The sequence below is a fragment of the Bos grunniens genome, chromosome 16 (genome assembly GCF_055505025.1).
Source record: "Bos grunniens cultivar Pamir isolate PY7600 chromosome 16, Bosgru_T2T1.0, whole genome shotgun sequence".
Lineage (NCBI taxonomy): Eukaryota > Metazoa > Chordata > Mammalia > Artiodactyla > Bovidae > Bos > Bos grunniens.
This window is the reverse complement of record NC_141180.1, coordinates 75,374,716-75,387,944: the sequence shown is the minus strand read 5'-3', so window position 1 is coordinate 75,387,944 and position 13,229 is coordinate 75,374,716. Positions and strand designations below refer to the sequence as shown.

The following is a 13,229-nucleotide window of genomic DNA, read 5'->3' as shown; positions in this document are numbered from 1 at the left end:
TGTGAAGGTGGACAGGAACTGACTCAGTGGACATGCACACTATAAAAAACAAATATGGATAGAAAAATATGATATCATTCATAGTGGCTCTTATTAAATGGCAGGAATTCAGTATTGCCAAATATTGTATATTTGATTTCATTTAGGAAAATTGATTTGTGAATTAAGAGAATAGCATACTTTGCCCAATATTGAATTTAGTTCTCTAACAGAGATCACTTTTAATCAAGTACAAATCTCATAAAAAACATGATGATTAGAATATCGGCAACTGTAGATCCTGGAGAAGAGTGATCTAGGAAAAATCAAGGGACGGTGGTAATTTAGCAGGAGCTCACAATAAGCAGGAGGAGTCATGGGTCTCTTTCATTGAACAATACACACATTTTAGAGCTTTCCTTTTTTTAGATTGAATATTTCATGTTGATTAGGTTCCTCTTGCTAGAAAGGCAAAGTTCTATTTTCATTTCCTTCTTCCTCTCCTTTACTTTCCTTCCTCCTCCAAAGAAGATAGAGGAACACAAGTTCACTTCATGCTTATTAACCTCCCACATCCGTACACACCACCCCATGTCCACACAAAGAGAAAACCCCCTGAATGATTCCTGAACAGCCTCACCAGTGTTCTAAAAGCTACTCTGTGTCCCTCTAGACTTCACTGAGGACCTGCCAGTCAACCCACCATGTGACAACACAGAAGACATTGAGTATTTCTCCAAGGCAAGCTGTTTTTGTTTTTTTCTGGTCTGAGATAGAAATATTGTTCCATTTCTCTTTCAGTAGAATTAAGTTGTGAGTCTGAACATTTTTGTTTCAGATAGAGACAATTCCCTTGGTTGGGATAATGTAGACGAGAGTCTTATTACCAACTCATGATTCCTCAGTCCACAAGACACTAAAATTGTTAGCATCCATTACACTCTGTAGAATACAGATTTATCTCTCCTGCAGCAACATTTCTTCTAGGAAAAGAATTGTGCAATTTCCAGCCTAAATGGACTTGGAATTCCATCCTCCAGGCACAGGTCTTGCCTTTCATCCTGAGTATGTGTGTGCTGACCTTGCTGGGTTCCCTGGGCTCCACCACTGCTCCTCATCAGGTTTTCTACTGTCCCCAAATGAACCAAAGACTGTGCATCTATGTGATCTTATCCTCATTGCATCTTCTCTTCTGTACTTTCAGGTGGCCCTTTCAGGATGTGAAACTGGTATGTTTTCCAGAATCATTCCCTTTGGGAGAAAAAACTTTGTAGATGAGAAAGTTGGGGCTTTCTCGCTGGTTTTAGTGTAGAGGCCAAACTGATTGCAAATTCCTGCTGGGAATGAGTATAGGGGCCCTGGCAATACAAAGTAATTTACAAGAGACCTATGTGGATGATTACTGTACTTCCAGGAAGAAGCTGTATTATGGTTAATAGTGTAGGTTTGTGTTCATGGGACTGGGTGTGTTTTTATGTATAATGAATAGTGTGATTCTTTGTGTGTTTGAATTTTTGGGTTGTGTTTTCCTCAATGTCTGTCACCCTGAACATCACTGTTAGTGGTGTCAGCCCCAAAATATTTCCCATCACAATGTACCATGAATGTTTATGTGTATAAAAAGAAAACACAGTATATACATTCACTGTATCCATTGATTTTATACCAAGTGAACATCCTTTACCCAGAAAGACAAATCCCATCACTACCGAGGAAGATATTTACAGGATTCTTTGTAATTTTTATTAAAATTTTTATTGGCTGTTCTTGGCCTTCGTTGCTGCCCAGGCGTCTTTCTACTTAGGGAGAGCAAGGGCAACTCTCTAGTTGTGGTGTGTAGGCCTCTCACTCTAGTGGCTTGTTTGTTGCAGAGCATGGCTTCCAGGGCTCTTGGGCTTCCATAGTTTGGCACGTGGGCTCAATAGTTGTGGTACATGGTTTAGTTGCTCCACAGCATGTGGAATCTTTCCAGACCAGGGGTTGAACTCCTGTCTCCTGCATTGTCAGGTAGATTCTTAACCACTGAGCCACCATGGAAGTCCTATAAGATTCTTAATGAGCAAAACTGTGTTTCAGAATCCCCTTTACTGGGTCAACCACACCTTCATTTAATAGTAAATCTCATCACTTAGTAGGTCTTGTAGGATTTTGATTGCTCATGATTCACCACTCTGCCACTTCCCTCATTCAAACTCTTTCTATTGGAGCCTGAGAATGAATCTCTCCCCCTCATCCAAGGCCCCCAGTACTGGGGAGGCTCCTTCTTTCTGCAGGGAACACCTGGTACCCAAAAGCAACACCCAGTTTCAGAGGAATCTGAGAAAGGAGGAGGCTCCAGGCATAAATGGAGGAAGTTCATTCCAGCTTTGCCTCTTACCCTTTGAAGTGTCCAGTCTGTCCTGTTAACTCAATGCACCATGTTGTTTAGCACGTCTCTAGAACTTTTCCATCCTGCCACTAAAATCCTGTAACCATTGATAGACACTCCCTGTGTCAATCTCTTCCCAGGTCTTGGATCCACCCTTTTATTCTCTGCTTCCCTGAACTTTCCTTTGGATAGGCAGGTAAATGGAATTGTTCAATATTTGTCCTCCTGCAACTAGCTTATTTCACCCTTACCAATAGCTTCCCACTTTGCTTCAAATGACAGGATTGTCTTCATTTTTAAAGACTCAATCACATTCCAGTGTATGTATGCACCACATTTTCTTTCTTGATTTATCTGCCCTTGGACACTGAGCAGTTTTTCTATCTTGATTGTTGTGTACGATGCAACAATGGATATGAGATTATAGACATCTCCTGGAACATTCTAGTTTTATCTCCTTTGGACATAAACTCAAATAAATGATTGCTGGATCTTATGATAATCTTCTTAATAATTTTTTGAGGGACCTCCAGAGTGTTCCATAATGGGTATGCCATTTATCATTCCTACCAACAGGCATGGAAGTTCCACTTCTCTACATCCTTGCCAACATCTGTTGTTTTCTTCATACAATACACCTGCTGAAAGGTGATATCTCCTTTTGACTTGGTTTCCATTTCCACTAAGTACCCCATTTGCTACTTAGTGATGCTAAGCATATTTCCTATGTATATTGATCACTTCTATGTCTTCTATGAAGAAATGTCTATGAAAGCTTTTGAACATGTTTTAAAGTCAGTTATTTGCCTGCTTTTATTGTGAAGTTGTATTTTAGCAGTTGCTTTTATATTCTGGATATTGGCCCTTTATTCAGATACAAAGTTTGCAGATAACTTCTTTGATTCTATAGGTTGCCTGTCTATTGATTTTTGAGGAAACAATCCTTTCTTCACTTGATAATTTTAGAACCTTAGCAAATATCATTTGGCCACAGGGGTCAGTGTATTCAAGATTCCCTCCTTACGATTCATTGGTCTCTCTGCCTATTTAGCTGCAGGTAGAACACAGTTTTGACTGCTGTGGCATTCTTGCCGGTTTTGAATTCAGGAAGCCTGAAGGCCCCATTGTTGTTCTTTGCTCTCAAGACTGTTTTTGCTCTTTGGGTTTCTTCTGGGTTCCATAAGTTTTAGTTTGGGAGATTTTTTTTTTTTTCCATTTTATTAAAATGACATGGGATTTTGTAAGTGGTTTCAATATATATGTACATCACTTTTAGGAGTATAGGAAGGTCAACAACACTAAATATTCCAGTGTATGAATATGGTACGGTATTCCGATTACTTGTCTCTTCTTTTTTTCAACAGTATTCTATGGTTTTCAGTGCACAAAACTTTCACTTCCTAATAAGCCCTTTCCACTGCCTTGCTTGGGTCCTCTAGAATCAGGGATGGGAAAGATGGGCTCAGGAAGAGAGTGAATATTCCTCCCTTCCTCCATACCTACTTTCTGGTTACTTGTAGTACACGAGTGCTGGGCCATGCCCACAAATGAGCTCCCTCCTGAGAATTTTCTTTGAATCTGAGTGTTCACCTTACTAGGGCTTCACTGGTAGCTCAATTGTTGAAGAATCTGCCTGCAACGCAGGAGATCCTGGTTCGATTCCTGAGTCAGGGCTATCTGCTAGAGAAGGGATAGTCTACCCACTCCAGTATTCTCGAGCTTCACTTGTGGCTCAGCTGGTAAAGAATCCGCCTGAAATGTAGGAGACCTGAGTTCAATTCCTGGGCTGGGAAGATGCCCTGGAGAAGGGAACGGCTACCCACTCCAGCACTATTGGGATGTTCACAAGCACTCTCCCAGTGCCTGGACTGGGTTCAAGAGCCCCAGATATACCTACATATGATCTTATCAGGCCATCATATCATCTGGAACAAACAAAAACCAGAACAGGCAATTAGTTGCCTTTTCCTTGTCTGTGGAGCCCTTAGAGCTGAACTTTCCAGTGTAGTAGCCATTAGCTAGAGCTGCCTATCAATAATTAACATATTTCAACAATACTTAACTTGTTATATTGAAACAATCATGAAAAGCACACATAGCTTGCTCACACTAGCCATATTTCAAAAGTGTCCATAAGCATTGGCATTTCAGCTTTGTAAGCTGGAATGTAAGAGCTGTATTGGGCCTGTAGAAGTGTTAGGTTAAAAGGTAATTTTCTCAGCCTCTTTCTCATGTGAGTATGTTCAACTGTGATCACCGTCTTGTTGAAGGGCTCTGACTCCACAAAGCACAGGGGAGATCTGAGCCTAGAAGGAAGACCGGGGAGATGCTGTGTGAGCCAAGTGGAGGAGGAGAAATGGGTAGGTCAACTTGTGTAATAACTGTATTATTGCTCATGGTTATCTTTCTACAGACTGTTTTCTGGAAAGTTTTAGCATCAGTGATGCGGAAGACTATGCAGGTAGGGAACAACTCGCAGGCGGGATTTAGAGGGAGAGGGTTCCTGGACCATTTGAGTTACACCTGCTTCTTCAGAGATGAATATAAACTGAGGAAGAAGAAGGAAATATGTCTAGAGTTGTAGTTTGTTCTTTTCATATTTTAATAATATAATAGAGCTATGTGTCCATGTAGTTTATTCTGTTGTGCTTATAGTCATTTCTTCTTGCTTTTCGATTTAGAAATATCATTTCTCACAAGACTTGTTCCTTGTCCTTTCACCTGCCAAATATGAAAGCTTGGCTTCTGGTTATTACCTGCAGTGTAGTATACACGAAGGACTTTGGCTTCATGTTTAAATTCTCCTATGATGGCCATATCCTAGTGGCACAAAAGTCTCACAGTCACTTGACACTGGAGACCAAGTTCTCGCAGTGAGTGTCAGGTGGTGGGTGAGACATGAACTCTCTCCCTGTACATTTTCAGGACGTGTGGCTTGCCCTGATGTTTGTCCTCACTGTTTATTCCTCATGTAAAGGGTGCTCTCAGAGTTGAATGAGTCAGAGCACACGTGCTCTTGTGTCCCTGCCTGGGCTGAGTCTGCTGGAGTTCATCTCAGAACCACACCTCCCCAAGGATGCTGTGCTGAAGGTGCTTCCATGTGAGAGCAGCCCATGTGCCCCTAGAGACCAGCATGGCTGCAGATTCTAGAAACTGTGAAGGGGCCACTGGCTTTCTTTACACATGTTCTCGGAGCCCTACTGACCTGGTCTTCTGAGACTGACCAGACCTAGGTCAGAGACTCAGAGCAGCAGGACTCAGGGTGATTGCTCATCTTAGAACCCAATACTCCCTCCAGACAGAAGCTGTTGGTGGTTTTGATCATGATCTTTGCACACTCCTCAACTCGTTGATTTACCTTTCATTTTTTTTAATTGTTTTACATTTGAGTTGTGGTATTTTCTTATATACTTTGAGTATGATCTCCCTTTCTGATATATTATTTGTGATTTTTCTGTAGGTTATCTTTTCATCCTACTGATTGTTGAAGAGACTACGCTTTCACTCTTTTCTTGTCTTAGAAACTTGGTGAATTTCATTTGACCCTATATCCATGAGTTTACTTGGAGCTCTTTATTCTTGTCTTTAGGGCTATGCATGTGTTTCTATGTCACTATCATACAGCTTTGATCCCTATATGTTTGTAATGTATTTTGAAATCAGGAGGTGAGAAAATTTGAAATTAGTTCTCCAGATTATTGTGTCTATTTGGAGTCCTTAGGGGTTCCATATATATTTTTGGATTTCTTTTTTCCATTTCTGGCTAAATGAACATGAAAGTGTTTGCCTCTATCCTCTCTTAGGGTCTGGGAAACTTAAGGTGTTGCTGAGAGCATTAAGTATCTCCCAGGCCACTGTGGTCACGTCAGGCAACGGGATAGTCTCTGTTATGTGAACTTTCCTCCTTCCCTCCCCTAGGGCTCAGAAGATTATCATTTCCATGCCAGGCCCTTCCTGGGAGTGATGGATTGTTTAATTAAATAATGGACTGATTAGAGACTGTGGCCATACACCCATCATCCTTCTAATATTTCCATGTTGGAGAACTCTAGGGTTGGTAGAGGCTCAAGGAGGAAGGAAAAGAACAGTGACTAGAGGAGAGAAATGATGAAGGAAGTAGAGGGAAAAAAAGTGGTAGAAGAAGGCAAGCAAGGTCGTGGGCAGAGATGCATGGAGACAGTGACTACCTGGAGGAGGAACACGTGGAAATGGTGTCATTCCTCGTCACTCGTAGACAAGCTGAGGGTGGCAACAGGATGTTGGATGTCAAAGACCCACTTTTTCATTGCAGAAGTAAAACACTGAGGCCCTGGGAGGTCCCTGGAGAAAAGGGCACCAGGGGTCCCAAGGCCAGGTTGTGAGGAGCACAGGGTCCCCTGGTCACATCCTGACTCTAAATCTCCCCTTTGCTTTCCCACAGCCACTCCAGTTGAGTGCTGCCCTCAGACACCAGGTAACTTCATGCCACATATTGAGGATTTGGAGGAGAGCAAGACTATAGAGTTCATTTATTTCTTCTTTCATATCTTTTAGAAATGTTCTCTCTTATCCTGATCAATAGACTCTTCTTTGCAACCCTTCCCTTTCTCCTCTTTCCCTCTTTTTCTGATTAGCCTTCTGCAGGACCTGGTCTCTTGTAGGCCCTTGGGGACCTGGGAGCTTATAAAAAATCTACGAATCTATCTTCAGCCCTATTCCCGCATTTTCTTAGCGTTTCCCTACTCCTGACCTCACGTCTGTACCCTTGAACCTGGCTTTGTCACCGTGAGTGGCCTGAGCAGGAGTTGAGGCTGGAGTCAGCAGGTCTGCACCCACACAGCTGAAGGGCCCCCATGAAGTCTGCACTGCCCTGCGCTACCCCATATGATTACTTTCCTGCCCTGGGAGGGATTGGACCTGCTTGACTGATCTCTTCCTTCCAGATACCAAAAAGATCTCTGGTCATCTTTTTTAAGATTCGTTCTACAGAAGTCAGTGGTGATGATGAGGAAGACTGGAAGAGCAAGAGTGAACATGGGACCTGGGGTGAAAGGTGAGGCAGACGAGGGCCCACGTCTCCATCATGACACTCGCTTGTTGGTGCTTCAGAATCACCAGCAGAAACCATGGGGTCTGCTGCTGAGTGTCACCACAAACGTAGAGACAAGAGGGTGGTAACAATCTGTGCAGACGAGTGGAGAATGCCCTGAGCACGTCTCCCCAGGCAGAGAGTGCTGTCCACAGATGCCTCCGAGGTTGCTGGACTAGCTCCTCTGGCAGCTCTTACATATGCAGGGAGTCTGGGGGGGGCACTGTGGGGCCACCGTATGCAGGAGTCCAGGAGGTGCTGTTCCAGAGTGTTCTCTTTAAAGATCCCCCCCCTGGGGGTTTCCTCATCTCCCTCTGAAGAATCCAGCACTGGCCTCCCAAGCCCCCTAAAGGCAGCAGGGGGCATCCCTAGTCCAGCAGTAGCTGCAGAGACAGGTTGGGGCGGCCCTGCCCTCCCCAGTTCTGGGCTCTGGGAACAGAGTGAAGGAGACACAGGTGCCCATAGCTCATGCAGGCAGGGCGTTACCTGGCAGCTCTGCATCCCTGTGGGTGCTCCCTGGTCCTGAGGGTCCCAGCCAGCCTGAGGGGTGCCTGAGTCTGGGGTCTCTCAGGATCTGGAACCCTGGGGTCCTAGGTCACCTCAGGGCAGCATATCTCAACCTGAATTTGGAGGTTCTGTAGATTCTTCTGTGTATGTGTCCAACTGAAGACACACCAGAAAGCAATTTAGTCCTTTGTGCACTTGGGATAGTGGTGCTAGTGGTAAAGAACCCTCCTGCCAATGCAGGAGACACAAGAAAAGGGTTTGATCCCTGGAGATTCACTGGAGAAGTAAATGGCAACCCACTCCAGTGTTCTTGCCTGAACAATCCCAGTGACTGAGGAACCTGGTGGGCTATCATCCACAGGGTTGCGCAGACTCAGACATGACTCAGGCGACTGAGCAGCCCACTTGGGATGAGTGGCAGGATTCAAGTTACTCATGTTCCTTTTATTTTGTTTCCAAGTCTGTCGTTAATAACATATCTTGTTTAATTATAGTTTGAAAGAAATGTCTTCTCAAATTTTAATGTTGCAATATGCTAAACAGATAAAATGTACTTTTTTATAATATAAAAACAGTTTAAACTCATAAACTTCAGGAGAGTTTGGTTGGGGGTTAGAAATGATTATTCAGGAAAACAGAATCCAGGTGTCTGTCCATTTCCAATGCTTAGGTCTTAGGAGCAGTTGTACTGAGTGTAGGATGGGTGGGCAGGTTCTCCTACCCTCTGTGTCATCTGACCTCCTGCTCCTCCCAGGGCCTAGAGGGAAGGGGGGACCCAAGCTTTCAATCCTGATTCCCAAGTCCCCTGTTCCTCTGCCTGAGTCTCACTGTCCAGGGGACCCAACAGTTGAGGTTTGCCAGCCAAACCTCACCCAGGTGTACTTGCTCCTGTGGGACATTTCTAGACACTCCTTACTAACAGACAACACCCTCAGCAAAGAGCAGCAAACAGACCCAGTGCCCTGCAGATCTGAGCCCCAAAGCCAAGTCTAGATCCTGGGACATCTTCTGGGTCCTGCACACCCTCCCCAGGGAGCCCTCCTCTGTCTGACGCTGCACTTCCCAGGACTCCATCACCTGTGTTGTTGTTTCAGGCTCTGCTCTGAATCCCTGAAGACCTGGACCTGGACCCCATCCTGGACCCCAGAGGTGGTGGAGCCCCCACAGCACCAGGAGCCTCATCTGGACCAGATCAGGGGAGGCCTCATTGCCTCTCTCCTGAGAGTCCTCATTTAGTACAGCTTCAGTTGTTTTGCTGCGTTGATGTAGTATTAGTTTTATCTACAGTTTTATCTTTATGTTCTGTATATATCTATATGTTCCATATTTATAAGTAAGTTTTTTCATTAAATGTTTTTATCTATTTCAAAATAACTTTTTGTAAGAACACATATGTATAAAGTAACCCCCTCAACAGAGGTAGAACTTAAGAAATTGTCATAAGCCAGTCACCTTAGTGTCCACCACCAGGATTATTTCCCCCTTCACGCAACTCAGTCTTTGTTGTTTAAGGAACTGCAAATCTAGTTCTAACATCTATCCTTCTGTCATTGTCTTTAAGAATTCTGTTTTCTCACATCTGCTCATTCCAGTGGTCATAGGAGGTCAATATTACCCTAGATCTTTCAAGACTTGCATGTCAGGATTTTTCAGAACTCAGTCTGCTTTCAGGGTAAAAAGTTCATGATCCATCATTGATCTCCATTTGTAGCTTAAGCATGTTTCTCTCTTTTCTTCTAACACAGAGGATTTCTCTCCAAAAAGGCTCTTTAAATTTTAGTTGTCATTCCTTATATTTCTCCTGCTCTTTTATTCCAGCTGCCCAAAGGATTATTCTCATTGACTATATTCTCATGGTGTACATTTTGTCTCCCAAACTCATTTATTTTATAAGGTATTTTTGTAAGTATTAATCTCTGTCATGCAGCTCTCTCATCACCATATCCCTCTCCTCTCTGGAAAAAACATCTTTGTTCTCTGTTTTGATGACTACATTACTGTTTGGTTATTTTGGTTCACTGGTTTTGATTTTCAGTTTCCACATTCAAGTGACATCATACTGTATTTGTCACTCTGTCTGACTTATTTTCCTTAGCATAAAACCCTCTAGGTCCATCCATTTTCTCACAAATGACAAGATTTCATTCTTCTTTTTGGCTGAGTAATAATCCATGCATACCACAGCTTATTCATTTATCTCTTGATACACACTTTGAAAAAACACCCATAAATGGAATTGCTCAATCATATGGTATTTCTGTTTTTTTAATTTTTGGGAAAATTCCATAATTAGAGTATATACCTTAAGATATTACCGAAAAATTGGCCCTAATATCTAAAGTGGGTATTTTCTAAATAACTGAATTATTTAGACTGACAATTCAGTTCAGTTCACTTCAGTTCAGTCACTCAGTCGTGTCCAGTTCTTTGGGACCCCATGGACTGCAGCACACCAGGCCTCCCTGTCCATCACCACTCCCGGAGTTTACTCAAACTCATGTCCATTGAGTGGGTGATGCCATCCAACCAACTCATTCTCTGTCATCCCCTTTTCCTCCTGCCTTCACTCTTGCCCAGCATCAGGGTCTTTTCAATGAGTCAGTTCTTCCCATCAGGTGGCCAAAGTATTGGAGTTTCAGCTTCAGCATCACTTCTTCCAATGAATATTCAGGGCTGATTTCCTTTAGGATGGACTGGTTCGATCTCCATTCAGTCCAAGGGACCCCCAAGAGTCTTCTCCAACACCACAGTTCAAAAGCATCACTCAAGGGTGCTCAGCATTCTTTATGATCTGACTCTCGCATGCATACATAACTACTGGAAAAACCATAGCTTTGACTAGACACACTTTTGTTGGCAAAGTAACATCTCTGCTTTTTAATATGCTGTCTATTTTGGTCATAATTTTTCTTCCAAGGAGTAAGTGTCTTAAATTTATGGCTACAGTCACCATCTACAGTGATTTTGAACCCAAATAAAGTCTGACCTGTTTCAACTGTTTCCCCATCTATTTCACATGAAGTGATGGGACCAGATGCCATGATCTTAGTTTTCTGAATGTGGACCTTTAAGCCAACTTTTTTACTCTCCTCTTTGACTTTCCTCAAGAGGCTTTTTAGTTCCTCTTCACTTTCTGCCATCAGGGTGGTGTCATCTACATATCTGAGGTTTTTGATATTTCTCCCGGCAATCTTGAGTCCAGCTTGTGCTTCTTCCAGCCCAGCGTTTCTCATGATGTACTCTGCATATAAGTTAAATAAGCAGGGTGACAACATACAGCATTGACGTACTCCTTTTCCTATTTGGAACCAGTCTGTTGTTCCATGTCCAGTTCTAACTGTGGCTTCCTGACCTGCATATAGGTTTCTCAAGAGGCAGGTCAGGTGCTCTGGGATTCCCATCGCTTTCAGGATTTTCCAGTTTATTGTGATCCACACAGTAAAAGGTTTTGGCATAGTCAATAATGCAGAAATATATATTTTTCTGGAACTTTCTTGCTTTTTCCATGATCCAGCAGATGTTGGCAATTTGATCTCTGGTTCCTCTGCCTTTTCTAAAACCAGCTTGAACATCTGGAAGTTCACGGTTAACATATTGCTGAAGCCTGGCTTGGAGAATTTTGAGCATTACTTTAGTAGTGTGTGAGATGAGTGCAATTGTGTAGTAGTTTGAGCATTCTTTGGCATTACCTTTCTTGGAGATTGGAATGAAAACTGACCTTTACCAGTCCTGTGGCCACTGCTGAGTTTTCCAAATTTGCTGGCGTATTGAGGACAGCACTTTCACAGCATCATCTTTCAGGATTTGGAATAGCTCAACTGGAATTCCATCACCTCCACTAGCTTTGTGTGCAGTGATGCTTTTAAGGCCCACTTGACTTCACATTCCAGGATGTCTGACTCTAGGTGAGTGATCACACCGTCGTGATTATCTTGGTCGTGAAGATCTTTTTTGTACAGTTCTTCTGTGTATTCTTGCCACCTCTTCTTAATGCAGAGTTCCAAAGAATAGCAAGAAGAGATAAGAAAGGCTTCCTCAGCGATCAGTGCAAAGAAATAGAGGAAAACAACAGAATGCAAAAGACTAGAGATCGCTTCAAGAAAATTAGAGATACCAAGGAAACAGTTCATGCAAAGATGGGCTCAATAAAGGACAGAAATGGTATGGACCTAACAGAAGCAGAAGGTATTAAGAAGAGGTGGCAAGAATACACTGAAGAATTATACAAAAAAGAGCTTCACGACCCAGATAATCACGATGGCGTGATGACTCACCTAGAGCCAGACATTCTGGAATGTGAAGTCAAGTGGGCCTTAGAAAGCATCACTACACACAAAGCTAGTGGAGGTGATGGAATTCCAGTTCAGCTATTTCAAATCCTGGAAGATGATGCTGTGAAAGTGCTGCACTCAAAAACAAAACAATTCCAGTATTAAATATTTTGTATGGATGCCTCTGGACCCTTCAGAGGTACTGCAGTGACCAACATAGTCTAAGAGTTATCTTTTCCTCTACTTTTGGGTCATCGCTAATTAGCTTGAGCTATTTTTCAAATAGTCTCTTAAGGCTTAAATATAGGAAAAAAGAGCTTGTTCTTTATATTTAGAATAAAATACCCAATGACAATTCCAAAATCACAAACATTCTGACTGGCAGATTCAAATACTTCAGTATTTGAATGACCTGTAGCATATATATGTAAATAGATTTAGCAGCAGCAGCAAATATGTCTGAAAATTTATGTATGTTTAAACAAACATATATATATATATATATATATATATATATATATACACACACTAGCATAGAATTTGTTTCCAGTTGTGTCCAACTCTTTGCAACCCCATGGGCTGCAGCACAACAGGCCTCCCTGTCCATCACCATCTCTCAGAGTTTGCCCAAGTTCATGTTCATTGCATCTGTGACGCTGTGCAGGCATCTCATCCCTTGATGCCCTATTCTCCTTCTACCCACAATCTTTCTCAGCATCAGGGACTTTTCCAACAAGTCATGTTTGCATTAGATGACCAAATCACTGGAGCTTCCATTCTTCTAGTGAATACTCAGGGTTGATCTGCCATAAAATTGACTGGTTTGATCTCCTTGCTGTTCAAGGGACTTTCAGGTGTCTTCCAGCACCACCATTCAAAGGCATCAATTCGTTGGTGTTCTGCCTTCCGTAAGGTCCAGCTCTCACAACTGTACGTGACCACTGGGAAGACCATAGCCTGGACTATACAGACTTTGTCAGCAGAGTAATGTCTGCTATTCAACACAGAATCTAGGTTTGTCGTTGCTTTCCTGCCA

The 13,229-nt window shown here is 42.7% G+C and overlaps 1 protein-coding gene across 34 annotated transcripts in view; it reads left to right on the top strand.

The window, feature by feature from the left end:
* The window catches only part of LOC147357032 (uncharacterized), a 39,613-nt gene extending 30,317 nt beyond the window's left edge, over window positions 1-9,296 (top strand). For 13 of the 34 annotated variants that reach the window (XR_015143738.1, XR_015143737.1, XM_086345544.1 and 10 more), the window contains 6 exons: window positions 653-720; window positions 1,184-1,208; window positions 4,761-4,808; window positions 6,768-6,800; window positions 7,303-7,379; window positions 9,017-9,296. Coding sequence is in view for 24 of the 34 variants with exons in the window: in XM_086345544.1 (XP_086201670.1) it covers window positions 653-720; window positions 1,184-1,208; window positions 4,761-4,808; window positions 6,768-6,800; window positions 7,303-7,379; window positions 9,017-9,158 (393 nt within the window). In the remaining 10 variants the exon portion in view is untranslated. Of the gene's footprint in view, window positions 1-652; window positions 721-1,183; window positions 1,209-4,617; window positions 4,708-4,760; window positions 4,809-6,767; window positions 6,801-7,269; window positions 7,380-9,016 lie in introns of those variants that run through there. The other 21 variants (XR_015143741.1, XR_015143740.1, XM_086345543.1 and 18 more) reach the window with 8 other exon arrangements.
* Window positions 9,297-13,229: the final 3,933 nt, after the last annotated feature.